This window comes from Alligator mississippiensis, chromosome 2 (genome assembly GCF_030867095.1).
Source record: "Alligator mississippiensis isolate rAllMis1 chromosome 2, rAllMis1, whole genome shotgun sequence".
In the NCBI taxonomy this organism is placed as follows: domain Eukaryota; kingdom Metazoa; phylum Chordata; order Crocodylia; family Alligatoridae; genus Alligator; species Alligator mississippiensis.
The window spans coordinates 181,243,362-181,261,586 of record NC_081825.1 but is presented as its reverse complement, the minus strand read 5'-3'; the positions used below and the strand labels follow the sequence as shown (position 1 = coordinate 181,261,586).

At 41.1% G+C, this 18,225-nt stretch overlaps 1 protein-coding gene across 7 annotated transcripts in view; it reads left to right on the top strand.

Annotated features, from left to right (window-relative positions):
- PPP6R3 (protein phosphatase 6 regulatory subunit 3) overlaps positions 1-18,225 on the top strand; it is a 106,876-nt gene that overhangs the window by 67,597 nt on the left and 21,054 nt on the right. For 5 of the 7 annotated variants that reach the window (XM_059722527.1, XM_059722524.1, XM_014604220.3 and 2 more), the window contains 3 exons: positions 839-925; positions 9,894-9,991; positions 17,458-17,512. In XM_059722527.1, coding sequence (XP_059578510.1) covers positions 839-925; positions 9,894-9,991; positions 17,458-17,512 — 240 coding nt within the window. The remainder of the gene's footprint in view (positions 1-838; positions 926-9,893; positions 9,992-17,457; positions 17,513-18,225) is intronic. The other 2 variants (XM_059722525.1, XM_014604221.3) reach the window with 2 other exon arrangements.

Below are 18,225 nucleotides of genomic sequence, written 5' to 3'. Positions count from 1 at the left end.
TTTAAAAAAATTGTATGGAAAACTTATTTAAATAGTTTTTGAAGTGGTTTTTGCCCTTCATATAGACAGTTTCACTTTTAGAAAGAGGATCAGTTGTTTCAAAGTAATAAGTGAAAGAATTACACGTGTTCTTCTATGCCAGTGGTTCTCAACCTTTTTTTGTACCAGGACCCATTTGTAAGCGTCAATGGGCAGTCCTGACCCAGTATCCCTCATTCCCAACCCACTGCCCTCCAGTGCGTGGGGCATGGGGAGTCCCAAGCAGGCTGGAATTCTGCCAGCCTGCAAGGGAAAAACCACCGTTTCCCATGTTTTTCTTCTTTTAAAGGAGAATCCATTTTTAAGGTTTGTTTGTGAACCTTTCATGTATTTTTGTGACCCACTTTTGATTCGCAACCCATGAGCTGAGAGACGCTATTCTATGCAGTGTTTATTTTTATGGAAATATTTCTTAACTTAAGCCATCTTGGCCATCTAGCCTCAGGATCTAGTGCTTTTAATGATGAGTTTTAGGTACTTAGTTCTTTTGAAGAATCAGACCCTGATCTGTCACTGTCAGTTTGAGTTTGTTTAGCAGCTAGATGTTTAAAGTTGGTTTAGTTCTCATGTGATGTAGAGTAATTGGCTAATGGCGTCTAGCACTATAAAAAATGGACAACACCCTATAAATAGTGTGTGTGTGTGATGCTTTTGTAGTATGACAGTTGAAAATTTACTTCCTGGATTGAAAATCTTCCACTACATCTCTTTTTGCGATGGGATTTAATGATGGTTAACTTATATTCAAATTTGCATGAAACCTTTTTTCTGTATTAAATGCCTAAACTTCTTTGTCTAGGTTACTACCTGCCACATTCATTCATCCAGCGATGACGAAATTGACTTTAAAGAAACTGGTTTCTCACAAGATTCTTCTTTGCAGCAAGTGAGTTTTGTTTGTTTAGTTAACATTCTTTTTATGCATAGGTTGTTCCTTTTGTGAAAGCAGGGGTGTCAAACTCACCTTATGCCCTAAACCAGATGCAGACCACAGGGCTCCTTGGAGGCTGGGTTCAGTCTGGAGTATGCTCTGGTTCTGGCATGGGGCATGTGACAGCTCTAGCATGGGACTGGCAGTAGGGCTGATTTGCTAAGGAGGTAGGGGTCCAGCAGTGACAACTGGCAAAGTGGCTGGAGGGTGACAGAACTGTATTGGGCCTTCTCACTCTTCTGCTTGGCAATTGCCATGTCTGCCTGGGTCCAAAGGAGGCTATGTTCCTCCTTCGCCTCCCCCAGCTTGTGTCGGCCTGCATGTAGTCTGGCATGCTAGATAGAGCAGCCCTACATTTGACACCCTTGTCTTAGACTGTGGTCTTTGGTCACTCTACCATAGTGTGAAACTGACTTTTATTCATGCAAGTAATTCTAAGAATGGGTATTGGTTCTTAGCAAAATGGTATTGTTTAATATATTCCATAGGTTGGTTTCAGTTCTTGGAGACAGATGAGTGAGATGTCATTTGAATCACATTTTTGGGTTAATATATATAAGGGTTAATATATATACTTTGTCAAAAGAATATGCATTCTATTTCAGTTACTACAAATTCAAAAGTTTTTTTTAAATTTATGAAGTAAGGTGTCTTAACTGATTGTTTGAAGAATAAAGGAAGAGGAACTGGCTAATTCATCTCAGTACGTTCTAGCTTTAGGAGAACATCAGAATGTAATTGCCCAAATGTGGACATAGAATGCTGAGCCTGTTTATTCTGGCATAGGGAATCCAGTAGTTTAGTACAGAACTTAAGTTGCAAACCATTGATATTTAAATATGCACAACAAAATCCTTTAAATTAAGCTGCTTTATATGGCCAGCATCTCTTTCAAATTAACTTTAGAATTTCCATGTATCATACACTATGAACAGAATGCGTGTATTCTAGCTACCAGCTATACAAAAGCAAGAATGAAGGCTTTTTAAGAGTGTTTAGAAAACTTAGTGACTGGTCAGACTGGAACATTTGGTAGATCAAGGCAGTCTGAAATGTAATGCTCTGTAGAAACTTATAGTTTGCTAATTTGACAGCAATAGAACATTTAATACAATTATGCCACACCACTGGGTAGCATTTTTTTACATTATCAGCCAACAGTACCATGTGCTTTTGATACTTCTGTCACTTTTGATGACTGCAGGGTGCTCTGGATTAGCACCACCCCACTAGTAGCATATCTTTCCTTTTAATCTTTTAGTGGAAATTGGAAGAACATATGAGCTGTCACTGTATGCTGAAAAACAACTGATAAAAACATTTTGCAACATATACTGAAATGGATTTTTGATCCAAAAGCTTATTTTTAACTGCCTGTTTATTGGAAAACCAAGCATAACTGCATGGTCTTTGGTTCTTATGTTTGTAAAATTGGGTTAATTGAAGTGTATTGTAATGTTAGAAACTCGTATTGGTATATTCATGTCTAATGTTATTTCAATAATTTGGCACATATCAGAGTTACCATTTTGTTGGATGGCTTTGAGTTCCTTCCCTAAGGTAGCAGCTTTAGTAAGAAAGCTGAATATTTAGAAAATATTCAAAAGTTGTTTCAAGCACCACCTCCTGATTGGATGTCCAGTATGTGCCCTGCAACTTTCAGAGGAAACTAGTGCTGTGGTACTGATCTTTTCAGTCTAAGTGTTTCCACACAGAAACATATGTCCAACTGCAGTAGAGACTGTCGATCCCAGATAGGCCTCATCAGCCATTTTTGGACCCACCATCGTGGAATACAATCATCTTTGACTGTAATGGATTGCTGAACACTGATCTTTTCAGTCAAAGTATATATTTGCAAAAGATGCTTAGTCCCTTTTAAATCTAGAATGGTAAAGTCTGTCTTGAAGTTGGTTCATGCTAGGAAGTTCAATATGGTGAGAGAGGTAGTAGGCTTAAATCATTTCAAGGAGAGGTAGACTGCTTGTCCCAGGATAAATAGCTAGATATTACTGTCTCTATCTTCCCCATTCTTCTCTGTCCCTTCCTCTGCTCTGCCCCTCCCCCCACACACACCCACACACACCCACACACACAGCGCCTAGCTAGCTGGGGTGGGAGTGGTAGTAGAGACTAGCCAATGATGATATTTTTACCACTGTTATCTGGACCTTCTGTGAGCAAAGGTAGCTGATGTGACTGTGTTAAAGCTGCTACATTTACTGTCACCAGAGGAGCTACACTGATATTAGCAGTGTTATGAGATTCTAGAAAATTGTCTGCATACCCACAGTTTAGGAGTAAGCAAAAATTAGCTTAATTGTGTATGAAAAACGTGGCTTTTTTAAAAATTGAAAACCTTTTAAAAATTCATTTGTGAACACCTGAATTAGCCCTTGATACGGAGTAGATTTGATCTCAGTGATTCAGGCCAGGGATTGAAAAACTACAGCCAGCAGAATTATTCTATCAGTCCCATGGACGTTGATGCCTTTGGTGGCAGGGACCTTCACCTGCACCACACCACAGCCAAACAACAAGGAGCTTCACCTGTGGTGTGGCTGGTATCAAGGAGAACCAGCAGCAGCCACTTAGACTTGGCCCAGGTCATTCTGGGCCACCACCACAGTAAGGCTGCCAATGGCTGACCTAGGTTAAAGGGATCCCTTTGGAAACATTTATTAAGAATGCTGGATGAGAAGTGAAGTGATTCTTAAAATTTGCTGTTTCCTACTGACAGTTCTGTAACTAGAATTTATTTGTTCATGCAAAATCTGGTAACTTTTCACATAAAGTTCATAACCTTTGCCACCTGATGTCTAACTTAATGTATAACTCTTTATATGCCACGAGATGGATCAGCCTTATCAATCTAGCTTTATCTTTGAGTTTTTTTGTTTCTTTTAACAAAAAAACAAAACCAAATTGAAGTATTTTTTCCTTTGAGGTCTTTAAGCTTTGTCCTGAATTCCCTTCAGTAGGGTTGGCACTACCACAACGATGTGTCTTATACTGTAAATCTTCTGCAAATTCCTGTAATTCAATAGCAACAAACAAAAATATATTGAAGTCTTGTCTTCTCCCTCCTCATCCTCCAGCTCGCAAAACATGGATCAGACTTCTGGTTGGCAGCCTCTGAGAACCCTTTTCTAGCTTTCTTTAAACCACAGCAGCAGGGGAAAAGGGCATAGAGAAAAATATGTATTTTTTTAAATCTTATCAGTTTTCAACAGAGATGTGGGATGGAAAATTTTCCAGTGCTTGATTTTTGCTTGGGAAATTTTCCATTTCTAAAAATTCATTGTTTCATAAAACTCATTAATAACAATGAATGGATGCCAATACAATATTAGGTAGGCAAGTGTGGCAGTTTTAAAGTTGTAATTAATGTTTTTCAGGTGATTATCCCTAGGAAGTGTGAGAGAGAGTACATGCATGTTTTATTGATTTGTAAACAGGAAGGTAAATACTCACATAATAATCCAAACCAGAAATCAAGTTATGAATTCACCTAATCGGCTGTGCAGCTCAAATAAAAACCAAAGCTAAAATTCTTATTTCATCTCAGACTGCAAGTTGAAAGGAAAATCAAAACTAAAACTGTGATTAATTTTTGTTTCACTTTCAGTTCAGCAAACACACAGAGCAGTGTCTCATTTCTTTTCTTGAGTTGGGGAAGTTGGAAGTGTTTGCATAAGGTCTGTAAGTTTTTAGTGCTTTTGGTTTCAAGTAGTCATAATAATGCCTAATCAGAAAAAAAAACTAGCGTGTGGCATCATGATAGTGAAGTTCAAGCCCCTGAAGGAAGGAAGAAATAAAGTTGGTAGATGTAAATATTGGGGGCAGGACTGTGCTAACAATGCAAGAGGAATGAAGAAACATTTAATAACATAGAATCCGTCCTGAAAGAGTACAGGCCATATACAGAAAGCTAATGCAATGAAGTATTGGAACACCATCATCTTAGAAAAGTCTACTTCAGGAATCCTATGTAAGTAAACAAATTAATATGTTAAACAACACACAGTATAGACTAGCATCTGTATTGTTTTCAGTTTAATAGTTGGTAGCGTCGGAAGGGACCTGAGCAGATCATAAAGTCCAGCCACTGTTTTAAAACATTATAATTTAAAAAGTCGTTAATGCAACTCTAGACTGTTATTGATTTATTTAAAATATTTGTATCCTGCTTTTCTGCTTGCACTAAGCACCTAAAGTGGCTTAGGCTTAACAATAATTTTTTTTAAAAAATTACCTAATCAGAGGACAAGAGAACAAGTCTTATGAGGAAAGGCTGAGGGACATGGGACTCTTCAGCCTGGAAGAGCGAAGCCCCGGAGGGACTTGGTAGCAGCCTATAAATATATTAGGGGTGTGCACCAGGAACTGGGAGAACGTCTGTTCACCAGGGCATCCCAAGGGCAAACAAGGTCTAACTGTCACAAACTCCGGGAAGACCATTTTAGACTGGACATAACTCAGACAGTAAAGACGTTTTTCCTTCTGAAAGCCTGGGACAGACTCCTTTCCCCGCCACCGCTGAAGTGGTGCAAGCACCTGCTCTGGATGCCTTTTAAGGCATGGTTGAATGCTTATCTTGCTGGTATTATTTGACCCCAGCAGACTTCCTGCCCCTTGGGTGGGAGGGGGCTGGACCCGATGATTTTGCAAGGTCCCTTCCAGCCCTAATGTCTATAACATCTCTAATAGATAAATAGTTAATTATTTCAACCCAGGAGAGTGAGCTTAGTCCTCTGGCTGATGGCAGAGGCCAGACTATACTTTCCTTTGGCTCTGCAGTCCTAGTGCAACTGAGCAGCAAGTTGAGCAGCAGTGTTTTTTCTGGCAGTGAGGGGGAAAGCAGGCTCACTGCCACTTCTCCTTTTGATGGATGAGGCCAGACTAGAATCAGCTAAAATAAAAATATTTTCCCCCTTTTGTTGCGGGAACTTGGTAGCTCAAGTTAAATAGCAGATTTGCAGAACGTGGAAAATGAAAATGTTGAGCTGCCAGGTTTGGGGGAAGAAGCAGGATCCTTGCTTTCAAGATCACTGTCACCAGATATGCGATCCACAGTGAGTAGTTGTTCAAGACAGTCGAGCTTTTTTTATTGGGCTTTGTGAACAAGATGTCAAAAGAAGATCAAGAAGAACCAGATGAGACAGTAGCTCAAGCAGTTTTTGCAAATGGTACACATCTTTCCATAACTGAAAATCAATACTGGAAGGAAGATTGCAAACTAGTTTGCCCATCGTATAAGTTACTGTCACATCATTGCTTATAACATTCTCTCTCAGACAGAGTATGACAGAGTTCAAACAGTGGTTATTCAAAGGATTGGTCAAGCAGAATCACTGACTCTGATGTCAAATGGATGGACTGATATACAAGGAAATCCTTTATTGAAAATTGTTAGCAATACCTGAACCAATATTCCTGAAAGCAATTGCTATTTAATCATCTCGTCATACAGGTGAATACATAGCCAAATTACCAAGTGAAGAGATTGAAAGTGCAGGTCTCTCCAGGCTACAAGCCCTTATAACTGATAATGCGAGTAACATGAAAGCTGCATGGCAAATTTTAAAGGCAAAGTATCCTCATTTAATAGTATGTGGCTGTCGTGCTCATGGGTTGAATCTTCTGGCATAGGACATAATAAGTGTGAATACAATGAAAACAATATTGGCAAGCTTCAAAGCAATTGTGAAAGTATTCAGCAATCATCATGTTGCTAATCAGGCTTCAAATAAATTACAGAAAGAGAAGCGGGGGAAGGAAAGTGCACTTTTATAGCCAGGAGAAACTAGATGGGGCTCGGCTACAAAGTTTTTACGTAGTTTGCTGCATACAAAGAGCTGTTTGCAGTGTGCTTCAGTAGATGACACAGGATCTCAGATCATTCCCATGAATGTTCAGAAGTAGATTCTCGACAATGATGTGTTCTGCGTTCAAGTTCAAGGAGCATTCAGTTTGCTACTAACGGTTTCAGTTGCTATCAAGAAACTTGAAGGAGATGCACCAAGCCTTTCAAGTATTCCGGAGATATTCAGACAACTGAATGAAAATCTAATTGAGCTTTTGCCTTCTTCACCTCTGTCCAAAAACAGTAGTAGTTAAACAGATGTTTACTAAGATATCTGAGTTTTGCTGTCATCCAATTCATCTGGCAGCAAACGTTTTGAATCCTCAACACGGAGGACAGCATTTATCAGAAAATGAATTATCTACTGCTCTCGATACAATTATAGAAGTAGCTAAGAATGTTCCCAATATGGACGAAATAGCTGTGATGACAGACGTTGCCGAGTACTGTGCAAAAGAGAGAACTTTTTGGAGCAAAGACCTCATTTGGCAGGCAGCAGAGAATGTCTCTGACATGGTGGAAGGGCTACTGTAACAACCGACTGCTGTCCAGGATTGCTCTAAGGACCTCAAGCATTCCACCAACAGCAGCTTCTTGTGAACAGAACTGGAAGGCTTTCAGCTCAATCAAGACAGAAAAGAGGAATAGACTAACAAATGAACACACCGCTAAGCTTGTTTCTGTTTCTCAAAATCTCTTGCTTCTGGAGAATCAGTCAGAAGCACAGTTAGTGAAGAAGATGAAGTGTGATGATAAGTTGCCCTTGCCCATAGACTCATTGGCAAAACCATCCTTTAGCGAAAGAGAATGAGGTTCAAATAGTTCTGAATCAGATTTGCCTCGATCTGATTCTAAAATGGAACTAACAAGTAGTGCAAGTGATTCCACAGATAATGACAGTGAAACTGGAGGTGCTGCAATGACCTCAGTGGAAGAGAGTTAAACTCTGTTGAAGTAGATGAGTAGACAACCAGGGTATATCATGCACGGTTCTTTGGGTGTGCTAAAATTAGTGTGTCAACAGTTTTCAGTGCCTTTGGTTTTTTTTCTCAAATTTAAACAAACAATGGAAGGGAAGTACATGCTGTTGTGTATTGTCTTTACATTTTTACAAGTATTCCAATAACAAAAATGTATTTCCACATAAAACTTTGAATTTGTTTGAATATAACATTTAAACCACATTGTGTGCTGTATTTAATTTTTTTCCTAATCAAATATTTCAGTTCAAATACTTGCAGCTATTGGGACATAAAATTAACATGGGGGTACTTTTTAAGTTTTGTTTACTAAATATAAGTAAACATACTAAATCAGATCACTATCTATTTAAGGCATTGGAAAATTTTCCAGTTCAAAATTTTTCAGAAAACCCACATCTCTGGTTTTCAAATCCAATCACATTTTTAGTATTCATTTTCTTTCAGTGTTTGTCTGGTTTTTTTGAGGTGAAGGCACTGCATCTTTTTGAATGGCCGCTCATCCACTTGCAAGCTGTTATTATCTAGGCCAGGTGTCTTCTGAGACCAAAACAATGCTGTTACAGTAATTACCAGTAGCAAAGAACAGAAAAAACACCTAATTTACTAAATCAGTAAATGATATTGTTGTGGCAAGTATACCACTATCCTAGAATATTTGAGAGGTTGATAGGCATCTTTTAAATCTTGAAATTTGAAATGTTCAACCAGAAATATACCTGCACAAATACAGGTCTCTCCACTGGTTGTTTGAATAAGGGCTCTCCTTACCTACTCCCAGTCCTAAGGGTGTGAAGAAGCTGCCTTGTTTTCTTATCACTATCCTTTTGTTTTTCTCCAAACTCCTAAATGCCTCACAAGCTCTACATTTTCCCTCTGCTATCATCCTTTTTCCTCAGTCATCCATTCCCATGCCTTCTGCTTACCTACCTACTGCTCTTTTCTAGGCACACTTCTCTCTTGCCTTCTATATTGCTTTAGTTAAAACAGTTGGAAGCTAGTTGCAAGTCCAGAAAATGGTCATCTTCCCTATCATGGTTTGGTTTCATTTCAGTTGAAAAGTGAAATGCACTCCTCATTTCCATATGCAATTTGTAAAGAATATGACTGTCTTGACTGAAGGTAGCATGTCTTTAGTCCTTTCAGAAGTAATGTTGATGCCCCTTAAATAAAATAAAAACTTTGATATATTAAAGCCAAGAATATGCTGACAAACTTGATATTTAAGACTGTGTTTAAAAATAGCTGTAAATCTCATGAGAATTGTGTCTAAATAATAACGTTTCGTAACTGATGCATAGTTAAGGAGTTGGTATCTGTATTAATTCTGTTTTGTTACCCACTGTGTTTTTCTTGTGGTTCATGGAGAAAAATCAGTTGAGTCAGTGCTTCTCAACCAGGGTTGAGATTCTTTTTTTTTAAGGGTCCCAAGGGGTACCATACCATTAGCATAGTTAGGTATGCAAACAACTGCCCACAATTTAAAAGATAAACGCACACATTTCAAATAGGAATCCATATTCTCTGACCTGTTGAATGTGTCTGTCTGAATTTGTTGCCATAAAAGAATTGCTCTACTGTTTTTCTGTAGTCGGGGAAACAAATGGAAGCTCATTTTTCTGAGGGTGCCTTGAGTTAAAAACGTTTGAGAACCACTGAGTTAAATCCCATACTTGAAAATGTTATAGTAGACCAACTTGACTGCAACTATTCGCCTGCACATATCTTTCTCTTCCTAAACATTTCCTATTTCCCTTTGTTCCCTGAACTGTGATTTCATACTAGCAAGGGAGTATATTTTATGGGATGCATTTGGAAAGGTGCTGCTTGAAACTGCAAGAAAGCTGAAATTGTAACTTTCTTATTAGAGCTGCTGCTGTCAGGCTGGTTTCAAAGCCATCTAATGTGGATAGGTGCCTATCCAGTAGAGAATTTTTGGTTTTGAAAATAAGCAAACTTTTCTTACCCCCTTGTGTTTAAATTAGCAAATTTTATTTCTGAAGCAAAATGGGCAGAAGTAGTATTTAGAATATTATTAGAATCATTATATCACTGTCGTTGGTCCTGGGGTTGCCAGGCCTTTTCTGATTATCAGATGCAACAAATGACGTCCAATTTTATTGACCAGTTTGGCTTCAACGATGAGAAGTTTGCTGATCAAGATGATATCGGCAAGTGAGTAGACGTTTACGCTGGTTTTCATGTCTGTCTTGAAATTTTTTTTTAACTTTTTATTATGTGTCTTTTGACTGTGTCATCTGCAGCCTTCACTGATATTGAACGGTCTCTAGTCAACTTTGTTTTTCTTGATCAATGTTGTATGTCTTTTAATCAACTAAGATCGCCAGGAAAAGCAGAATTAGCCTTTCTGAGCAATTTTTCTACCTTCCCTAGCAGCTGGATAACAGAATGCTTAGCTTCTGACTGTGTAGCTCAATTTATGGGTCTGCATGTAATTCACGTGACCCCTGGCACATGGAAATTGTGGGGCCAGAATTCGTGAGAGTTTTGAGGTACAGTAGTTAGACCTGTGATATATTCCATGCTGTGACACAGTCTTAATTAAGTTTTGGTGGGAAGGCTGGCAGGAACAAAATATCCACAAGTGTTCTTTTCTGTAGGGAACAGTAAGGAAGTGCACCATAAATCTGCCTTTTGTGTTCAAGAGCAAGGCAGTTCAGACATGTCTCCAGTTAGGGTAAGTGAAGGATTTAGAAATGGGAATAGTCTTAGTCTATAAAAGGAACAAAAAACCCAATAAAAAGCTGTATAACCACTACCATTTCTTAAAGTAAAGTAATATTCTTTCATAGGAAATAGAATCAGTTGGAGCCATTGATAAAAATGGCAGGACATTCTGTCAGCCCCTGAAGTAGAGCTAGGTGTATGTTTTGAAAAAGCAAAAGTCCATTTTTTTTAAATGATCCTTAAAAGAGTTCAAGACAGCCAGTGAAATGTTAGGTAGGTTATTGCTGTCATACTGGTTACTGATGCCTTACTCTGACTTGCACTGCAAAATAACATGGGAAATAGTTGTTACAAGCAGCTGACACAATCAGTGGCTGCTTGTTTATACTAAACATGTTTCTCTTGAGGTGTGTAGTAGGCCCATTGATACCAAGCCCATAAAAAATTGATTCTAGTTCTGCCTTCCAGAAACTGTGACACTCTTGTATTTAAAAAAAAAACAAACCCCAAACATGGTAATACACACATTTTGCACGCAGGTAATGAATGGCTGAGATTTTTCCACTGCCTGCTTGTCAGTTGTTCTCCACAGCTGCTTTCATGTTGTAGTTGCATGATTTTTCTCTTTTATATGGGGCCTAAAACTAATCTGTTTTTGGCCTTAAAGGCCATATCAAAGAATTATGAATGTCATTTCTTTTCTCCTCCCCCCCCTCCCTTCCCTCAGTAGTACTGAAGATTGGGGGAAGAGTACCAGCTGTGCAGCTAACTTTAAACTAACTCATGTGTACAGTTAAAAAGAATACATGCAAGTTTGTCCTGAAAGTCTGGCATATTTTATCCCCTTATTCCCTGACAGAGAACCCTTTGAGCTTAAACGCAAAGGAAGCTTACAAGAAGTGGAAGCTTGGACAAGCAGCTTGGGAGAAGTATAAGAATATTGGTTTGGCATGCAGGGATGAAGTCAGGAAGGCCAGAGCACAATTGGAGGTGCAGCTAGCAAGGGACGTGAAGGGTACTAGGGGTAACAAGCAAGGGATATGAAGGGTTTCTACAAGTACATCAGTAGAGAAGGATCAAGGATCACCCAGTAAGTGGGTTCCTTACTGAATGGGGGAGACAACTTAATGACAGATGATGAGGAAAAGACTGAAATGCTCAATGTCTTTTTTTACCTCAGTGTTCACAGGCAAGGTCAGGTCCGAGACTATACTGCATCAAGCAGCACAGTTTGGGGTGGAGGTGAGCAGCCCTCATTGGTGAAAAAACAGATTATGGACTATTTAGAAAAGCTGGACATGCACCAATCCATGGGGCTGTATGCAGTGCATCTGAGGGACTTGGCTAATGTGATTGCAGAGCCACTGGCCATCATCTCTGAACGACTGAGAGAGGTCCTAGATAATTGGAAAAGGGTAAATCTAGTGCCCATCTTTAAGAAAGGGAAGAAGAAAGATCCAAGGAACTACAAACCAGTCAGACTCGCCTCAGTCCCTGGAAAAATCATGGAGCAGTTCTTCAAAGAATCCATTCAAAAGAATCTAAGCACTTGGAGGAGAAGGTGATTAGGAACAGATGGCATGGATTCACCAAGGGCAAGTCATGCCTGATCAACCTGATTGCCTTCTATGCTGAGATGACTGGCCCTGTGGATGCAAGGAAAGCAGTGAACATAATATACCTTGAGTTTAGCAAGGCTTCTGGTACAGTCTCCCAAAGCATTCTTGCAAGCAAACTGAGGAAGAATGGGTTGAATGAATGGATTGTAAAGTGGATAGAAAGCTGGCTGGATTGTCAGGCTCCACAGAGTAGTAATCAATGGCTCAATGTCTAGCTGGCAGCTTGTATCAAGTGGAATGCCCCAGGGGTTGGTTGTGGGACCGGTTTTGTTCATTATCTTCATTAACAACCTGGCAGAGGGGTTGCACCCTCAGCAAGTTCATGAATGACAGCAAGGTGGAAAGTGTAGTAGATACACTGGCGGGTAGGGCTAGGATTCAGGGTGACCTTGACAAATTGGAGGATTGGGCCAAAAGGAATCTCATGAGGTTCAATAAGGACAAGTGCAAAGTCCTGCATTTAGGATGGACCAATCCCATGCATCAGTACAGGTTAGGGGCTGGCTGGCTGGACAGCAGGTCTGCAGAAAAGGACCTGGGGATTACAGTGGACTATAAGTTGAATATGAGCCAGTAGTGTGCCCTTGTTACCAGGAAGGCTAACAGCTTACTGGGCTGCACTGGTAGCTGTACTGCCAGTAGGTCAAGAGAAGTGATTCTTCCCTTCTGTTCAGCACTGGTAAGGCCACATCTGGAGTATTGTGTCCAGTTTGGGGCCCCCCAGTACAGAAAGGATGTGGACAAATTTGAGAGTGTCCAGTGGAGGGCAACAAAAATGGTGAGGGGGCTGGGGGACATGACTTTTGAGGAAAGACTGGGGAAACTGGGCTTATTTAGAGGAGAAGAGGAGTCTGAGAGAGGACTTAATAGCAGCCTTCAACTGCATGGGGGTGGGGGGGTTTCCAAGGAGGGTGGAGCTAAACTGTTCTCAGCGATGGCAGATGACAGAACAAGGAGCAATGGTCTCAAGTTGCAGCAAGGGAAGTTTAGGTTAAATATTAGGAATAGGGCTATGCGAAGCTTTGATAGCTGATTCGATTTGGAGGAGATTCGGCCTGATTAGGGGACCAAATCTCTGAATCTGACTCTAATCGGGAGACTAATTAAAAGCTCTGAATTGATTTGAAGCATCCAAATCGTTCAGAAAAGTTTCAGAAAGGATTTGGCTGCTTCAGATATTCAGCCATGTGCTAAAAAGACAGCTGACACAGCTACCTCCAGCTGGTAAGTCTTTTGGGATTGGGGGAGGAAAGGGAGCATGGGAGGGGGACAAGCAGCATTAGGGTATAGCCCCTGCTCCCAGCGCTGCCTCACTTGATTGCCCCACTGGCAAGCAGTGGCAGGGCAGAGTCCCCACTTCCAGAGTTGATGCAGGCACGGTAGTGCTGGGAACACGGGCTATGCCCTGCTGCTGGCTGGACCAAGCTGCATCTGCATTGCCCCCCCCCCCCCCCCCGTGCACTTGCTAGGCAAACAGCAGCAGGGCAGAGCCCCCACAGCTCCCCCTGCTGGAGCAGAGGCAGGCACATCCTGAGGGAGCCGCAAGAGAAGCCCCCATGGTTGCCTGGCCTGGCCCGGCCCAGCCTCTGAGCACAAAAAAAACCAAACCAAAAAGCCTACCTGCTCCAGCAGTGGCAATTGAGGCCTTGGGGGCCGAGACTAGGCCGGGGACGTGCAGAGCAGCCATGGGGGCTTCTCCTGTGGCTCCCCCCCACCCAGGGAGAGGTAGGCACAGCAGGAGGAGCCATGGAAGACCTGATGCTGCCTGGCTGTGCCTTCCTCTCCCTGGCTGATCCGAATCTCTCTGAATCGGCGCCAAATCTTCTGAAGCCAATTCAGCTGAATTGATTTGGGACAGTGATGCGAATCTCCAAATCAAATCCCTGTCTCTGGAATTGGCCGAATCCAAATTGAATACTTCCCTATTCGCATGGGCTTACTTAAGAAGAATTTTCTTACTAGGAGGGTAGTAAAGCACTGGAACAGGTTACCCAGAGAGGTGATGGAAGCTCCATCCTTGGAGGTTTTCAAAATCTGGCTAAACAAAGCTTTGGCTGGGATGATCTAGTTGGGGATGGTCCTGCTTTGAGCAGGAAGTTGGACTAAAGGACCTCCTGAGGACCCCTTCCAACCCAAACTTTCTATTATTCTGGCAATGCTCCTACTAATGCAGCCCAGTATGCCGTTAGCCTTCCTGGCAACAAGGGCGCACTGCTGACTCTTATTCAGCTTATTGTCCACTGTAACCCCCAGGTCCTTTTCTGAATAGCTGCTACTTAGCCAGTCAGTATCCTGGATGTAGCAGTGCATGGGATTGTTCTGTTCTAAGTGCAGGGCTTTGCACTTGTCCTTATTGAACCTCATGAGATTCTTTTTGGCCCAACTTGTCAAGGTCACCCTGAATCCTAGCCCTACCCTCCAGTGAATCTACTACACCTTCTACTTTGCTGTCATTCATGAACTTGCTGAGGGTGCAATCCAGACCATCTTCCAGGTCATTAATGAAAATAATGAACAAAATTGGTCCCACTACCAACCCCTGGGGCATTCCAGTTGATATGGGATGCCAGCTAGACATTGAGCCATTGATTAATGCCTGTTGAGCTTGACAATCCAGCCAGCTTTCTGTCCAATTTACAGTCCGTTCATCCAACCCATTCTTCCTCAGCTTGCTTACAAGAATGCTTTGGGAGACTGTATCAAAAGCCTTGCTAAACTCAAGGTATGTTATATCCACTGCTTTCCCTGCATCCACAGGGCCAGTCATCTTATCATAGAAGGCAGTCAGGTTGATCAGGCATGACTTGATCCTGGTGAATCCATGCTGACAGCTCATAATCACCAAGGTTCCTGTTATCTGTCTAGCTATTTAGCTATCTAGCTATCTATCACTTAATTTTAATCATGGAAAAATGTGGTTTTTGGGTTCCTTTTTTTTAACTGAAAATTGGGGATTTTTTTTTTTTTAATCAGAGAGGACCTGGATCCCTGATAATCACTTTTTTTCCTCCAAGTCCTTAGAAATGGATTCCTTGAGGATCTGCTCCATGACTTTTCCAGGGACTGAGGTGAGGCTCACTGGTCTGCATTTCCCTGGATCCTCCTTTTTTCCCTTTCTTAAATATGAGCACTATATTTGCCCTTTTCTAATCATCTGGGACCTCTCATGATCACCCTGAGTTTTCAAAGATGATGGCCAATGACTCTTCAGTCATGTCGGCCAACTCCCTCAGCACCATCGAGTGTATTTTATCTGGCCTCAAGGACTTGTACATGTCCAGCTTTTCTAAATAGTCCCTAACCTGGTCTTTCTTCACTGTTGGCTGCTCTCCTCCTCCCCAAACTGCTGCCTGGTGCAGTAGTCTTGGAGCTGACTTTGCCTGTGAAGACCAAGGTGAAAAAGGCATTGAGCACTTAACTCTTCTGCATCCTCTGTCACTAGGTTACATCCCCCATTCAGTAAGGGTCCCGCACTTTCCCTGATCCTCCTCTTGCTACCGACATACTTGTAGAAACCCTTCTTGTTACTCTTCACATCCTGTGCTAGCTGCAACTCCAATTGTGCTCTGGCTTTCCTGACTTCATCCCTGCATGCCTGAGCAAGGCTTTTTATTCTTCACTAGTTATTTGTCCAAGTTTCCACTTTTTATAAGGTTTGTTTTAGTGATTTAGTTTACTGAAGAGTTAGTTCCCTGCTAAGCCAAGCTGGTCTTCTGCCATACTTGCTAGTCTTCCTGTGCATAGGGATGATTTATTTCTTCTCTCTCAAAAGATCTAGGGAAGTAATTATTTCTCTCTATTCAACACTGGTGAGGCCACATCTAGAGTCCTGTATCCAGTTTTGGGCCCCCCACTATAGAAAGGATATGGACAAGTTGGAGAGAGTACAGCAGAGAGCAACAAAAATGGTCCAGAGGCTTGGGCACATGACTTCTGAGAAGAGTCTGAGGAACCTGGGTTTATTTAGTTTGGAGAAGAAAAGACTGCTATAAAATTCCCTCAGCCTTCAGCTGCCTGAAGGCTGGTTCCATAGAGGATGGAGCTAGACCAGGGGTCAATAGTGTTCTTGGGCAGAGTACCAAAAACACCTGGAAGCTTGACTTGTAAGATATTGGCTTGCCAGGACAGATGAAGGAGCCACAAGGGGCCCGATCCTTGTTGTGGCAGTGCAGCCCCAGCCTCTTCCCTGCCGTCTGCTCCAAGGCACGTGTGCCAAGCAAAATGCCTTTGCATGCCACACTGTGGCACCTGTGCCGGGGGGTTGCCGCCTTCTGAGCTAGACAGTTCTCGGTGGTGAAAGATGACAGAACAGGAACAATGGTCTCAAGTTGCAACAAGGGAAGTTTGTTAGATATTAGGAAAAACGTTCTCACCAGGAGGGTGGTGAAGCACTGGAACAAGTAATGTAGGGAGGTGGTGGAACCTCCATTGTTGGAGGCTTTTAAGGCCTGGCTTGACAAAACCCTGGCTGGGATGATATAGCTGGGAATGGTCCTGCTTTGAGCAGGGGGTTGGATTAGATGACCCCCTGAGGTCCCTTCCAACCCTCATTTTCTGATTCTATGATTTCATGTCTGTAGCAAGGCTATTAGGCATCAAGACAACCAAGTTCATTCAATGAAACTTTGTAGGTGGACTCACTACACAGAGGTCCATTTTTATCCTCGAATTTACTCTGCATCCAAAGAACTTTAGTTTTTCACACGTGGAATTTTTTTCCCCTTGGGAACAAGGTATACAGTTAACTTTGAAGTTTTAGGTTTAGAGTCAGATCTTGCAACATGTTCTTCCTGGGGGAGCCGTTGTGTGTTTAATTATGTTATGTGGGCACATGTAAAGTCTGCTGTCATAGTTTTCTTGGCAGACTTGAGCAAGTCTTTTTATTATAAATTGTTAAAAAATGAGTTATCAACTATCATCTTAAATAACCATGGAACTATATACTCACTATTGTTGCACTATTTCAAAAATGAGATTTAGGGTTTTATACTTTGTTAATTTTAATTACTTATTATGCAGATATATTTTTACCATGCATCTTATGAAAAGTAGCCATCTTTCTGCTTCATTGGTTTTTAAGTATTCTTTAAAGTTGTTTTTCATAGAAAATGTTCCTTGACTTAAAGTACTATTTAAGAGAATAGTGATAACAAGGTACTTTTTTTCCTTGGCGCAGAAGTTAAAACTGAATTCTTGTGCAGGAAACTTTTTTTAAAGTTTCAGATTGTCTTACTGTACAATGTTTAAAAAAAAAATGAAATGGCTCCGTTTTCATACGACTTACATTGTGGCATCTTTTCTGTTTTCATGCATGAATTTTTACTTTATTTGCAGTGTTTCTTTTGATCGTGTGTCAGACATCAACTTTACCCTCAATACAAATGAAAGTGTAAGTATATGTTCCTGCTGCTGTCCTGACTTCAGTGATTGAGGAGAAAGGACTGTTTAATAAATTAGGCTTCAAAGGGCAGAATATCAGAGAGTCAAATAATTCTTGTTGCTGGTAACCTTGAACGGCAGCTTACCTAGCTCTAGTACCTTGTAATGGTGTGAGCATCACGCTCCTGGAGACATGCTACTGCTACACTGAGGAGTATTTCTGTATTTGGCTTTCAACAGACCTGCTCCCTGTATTCTTTTGTATAGATGTGTTCAGGAGTAGATGTGGGTCTTATTTCCTGTGGCTGTCTGTATGCTTATTCAGTATATAGCATGTTGGAATTAGCTACTTCACTCTTCTGCTGAGTTATAAATTAATGGTCTTATCCAGATGAAAGTTTTTAAGAAGAGGAGTAGTTTAAAAATGTTTTCTCAGAAAGTATTTGTCTTGTGAGCCAGACACCTAGCCCTGTTCTCCACAAAAAAAAAGGTAGTATTTCTTTGGTCCAGTCATCTCTGTATTCAGCTGGGAGAAACTTTTAAAGATGATATGCCTAAGGAGTGAGCAAGAAAAGGTGAAATCATTACCATTTGCATTTGTTTACCATGTTTGAAACTGCAAAGACAAGCTTTCTTGAGCTCTAGCCATAGGAGATGCGCTCACAGCTGAATTTTTAACCAATTATAACAAAATGGGTTAATGGACAAAAAATGTGAACATCA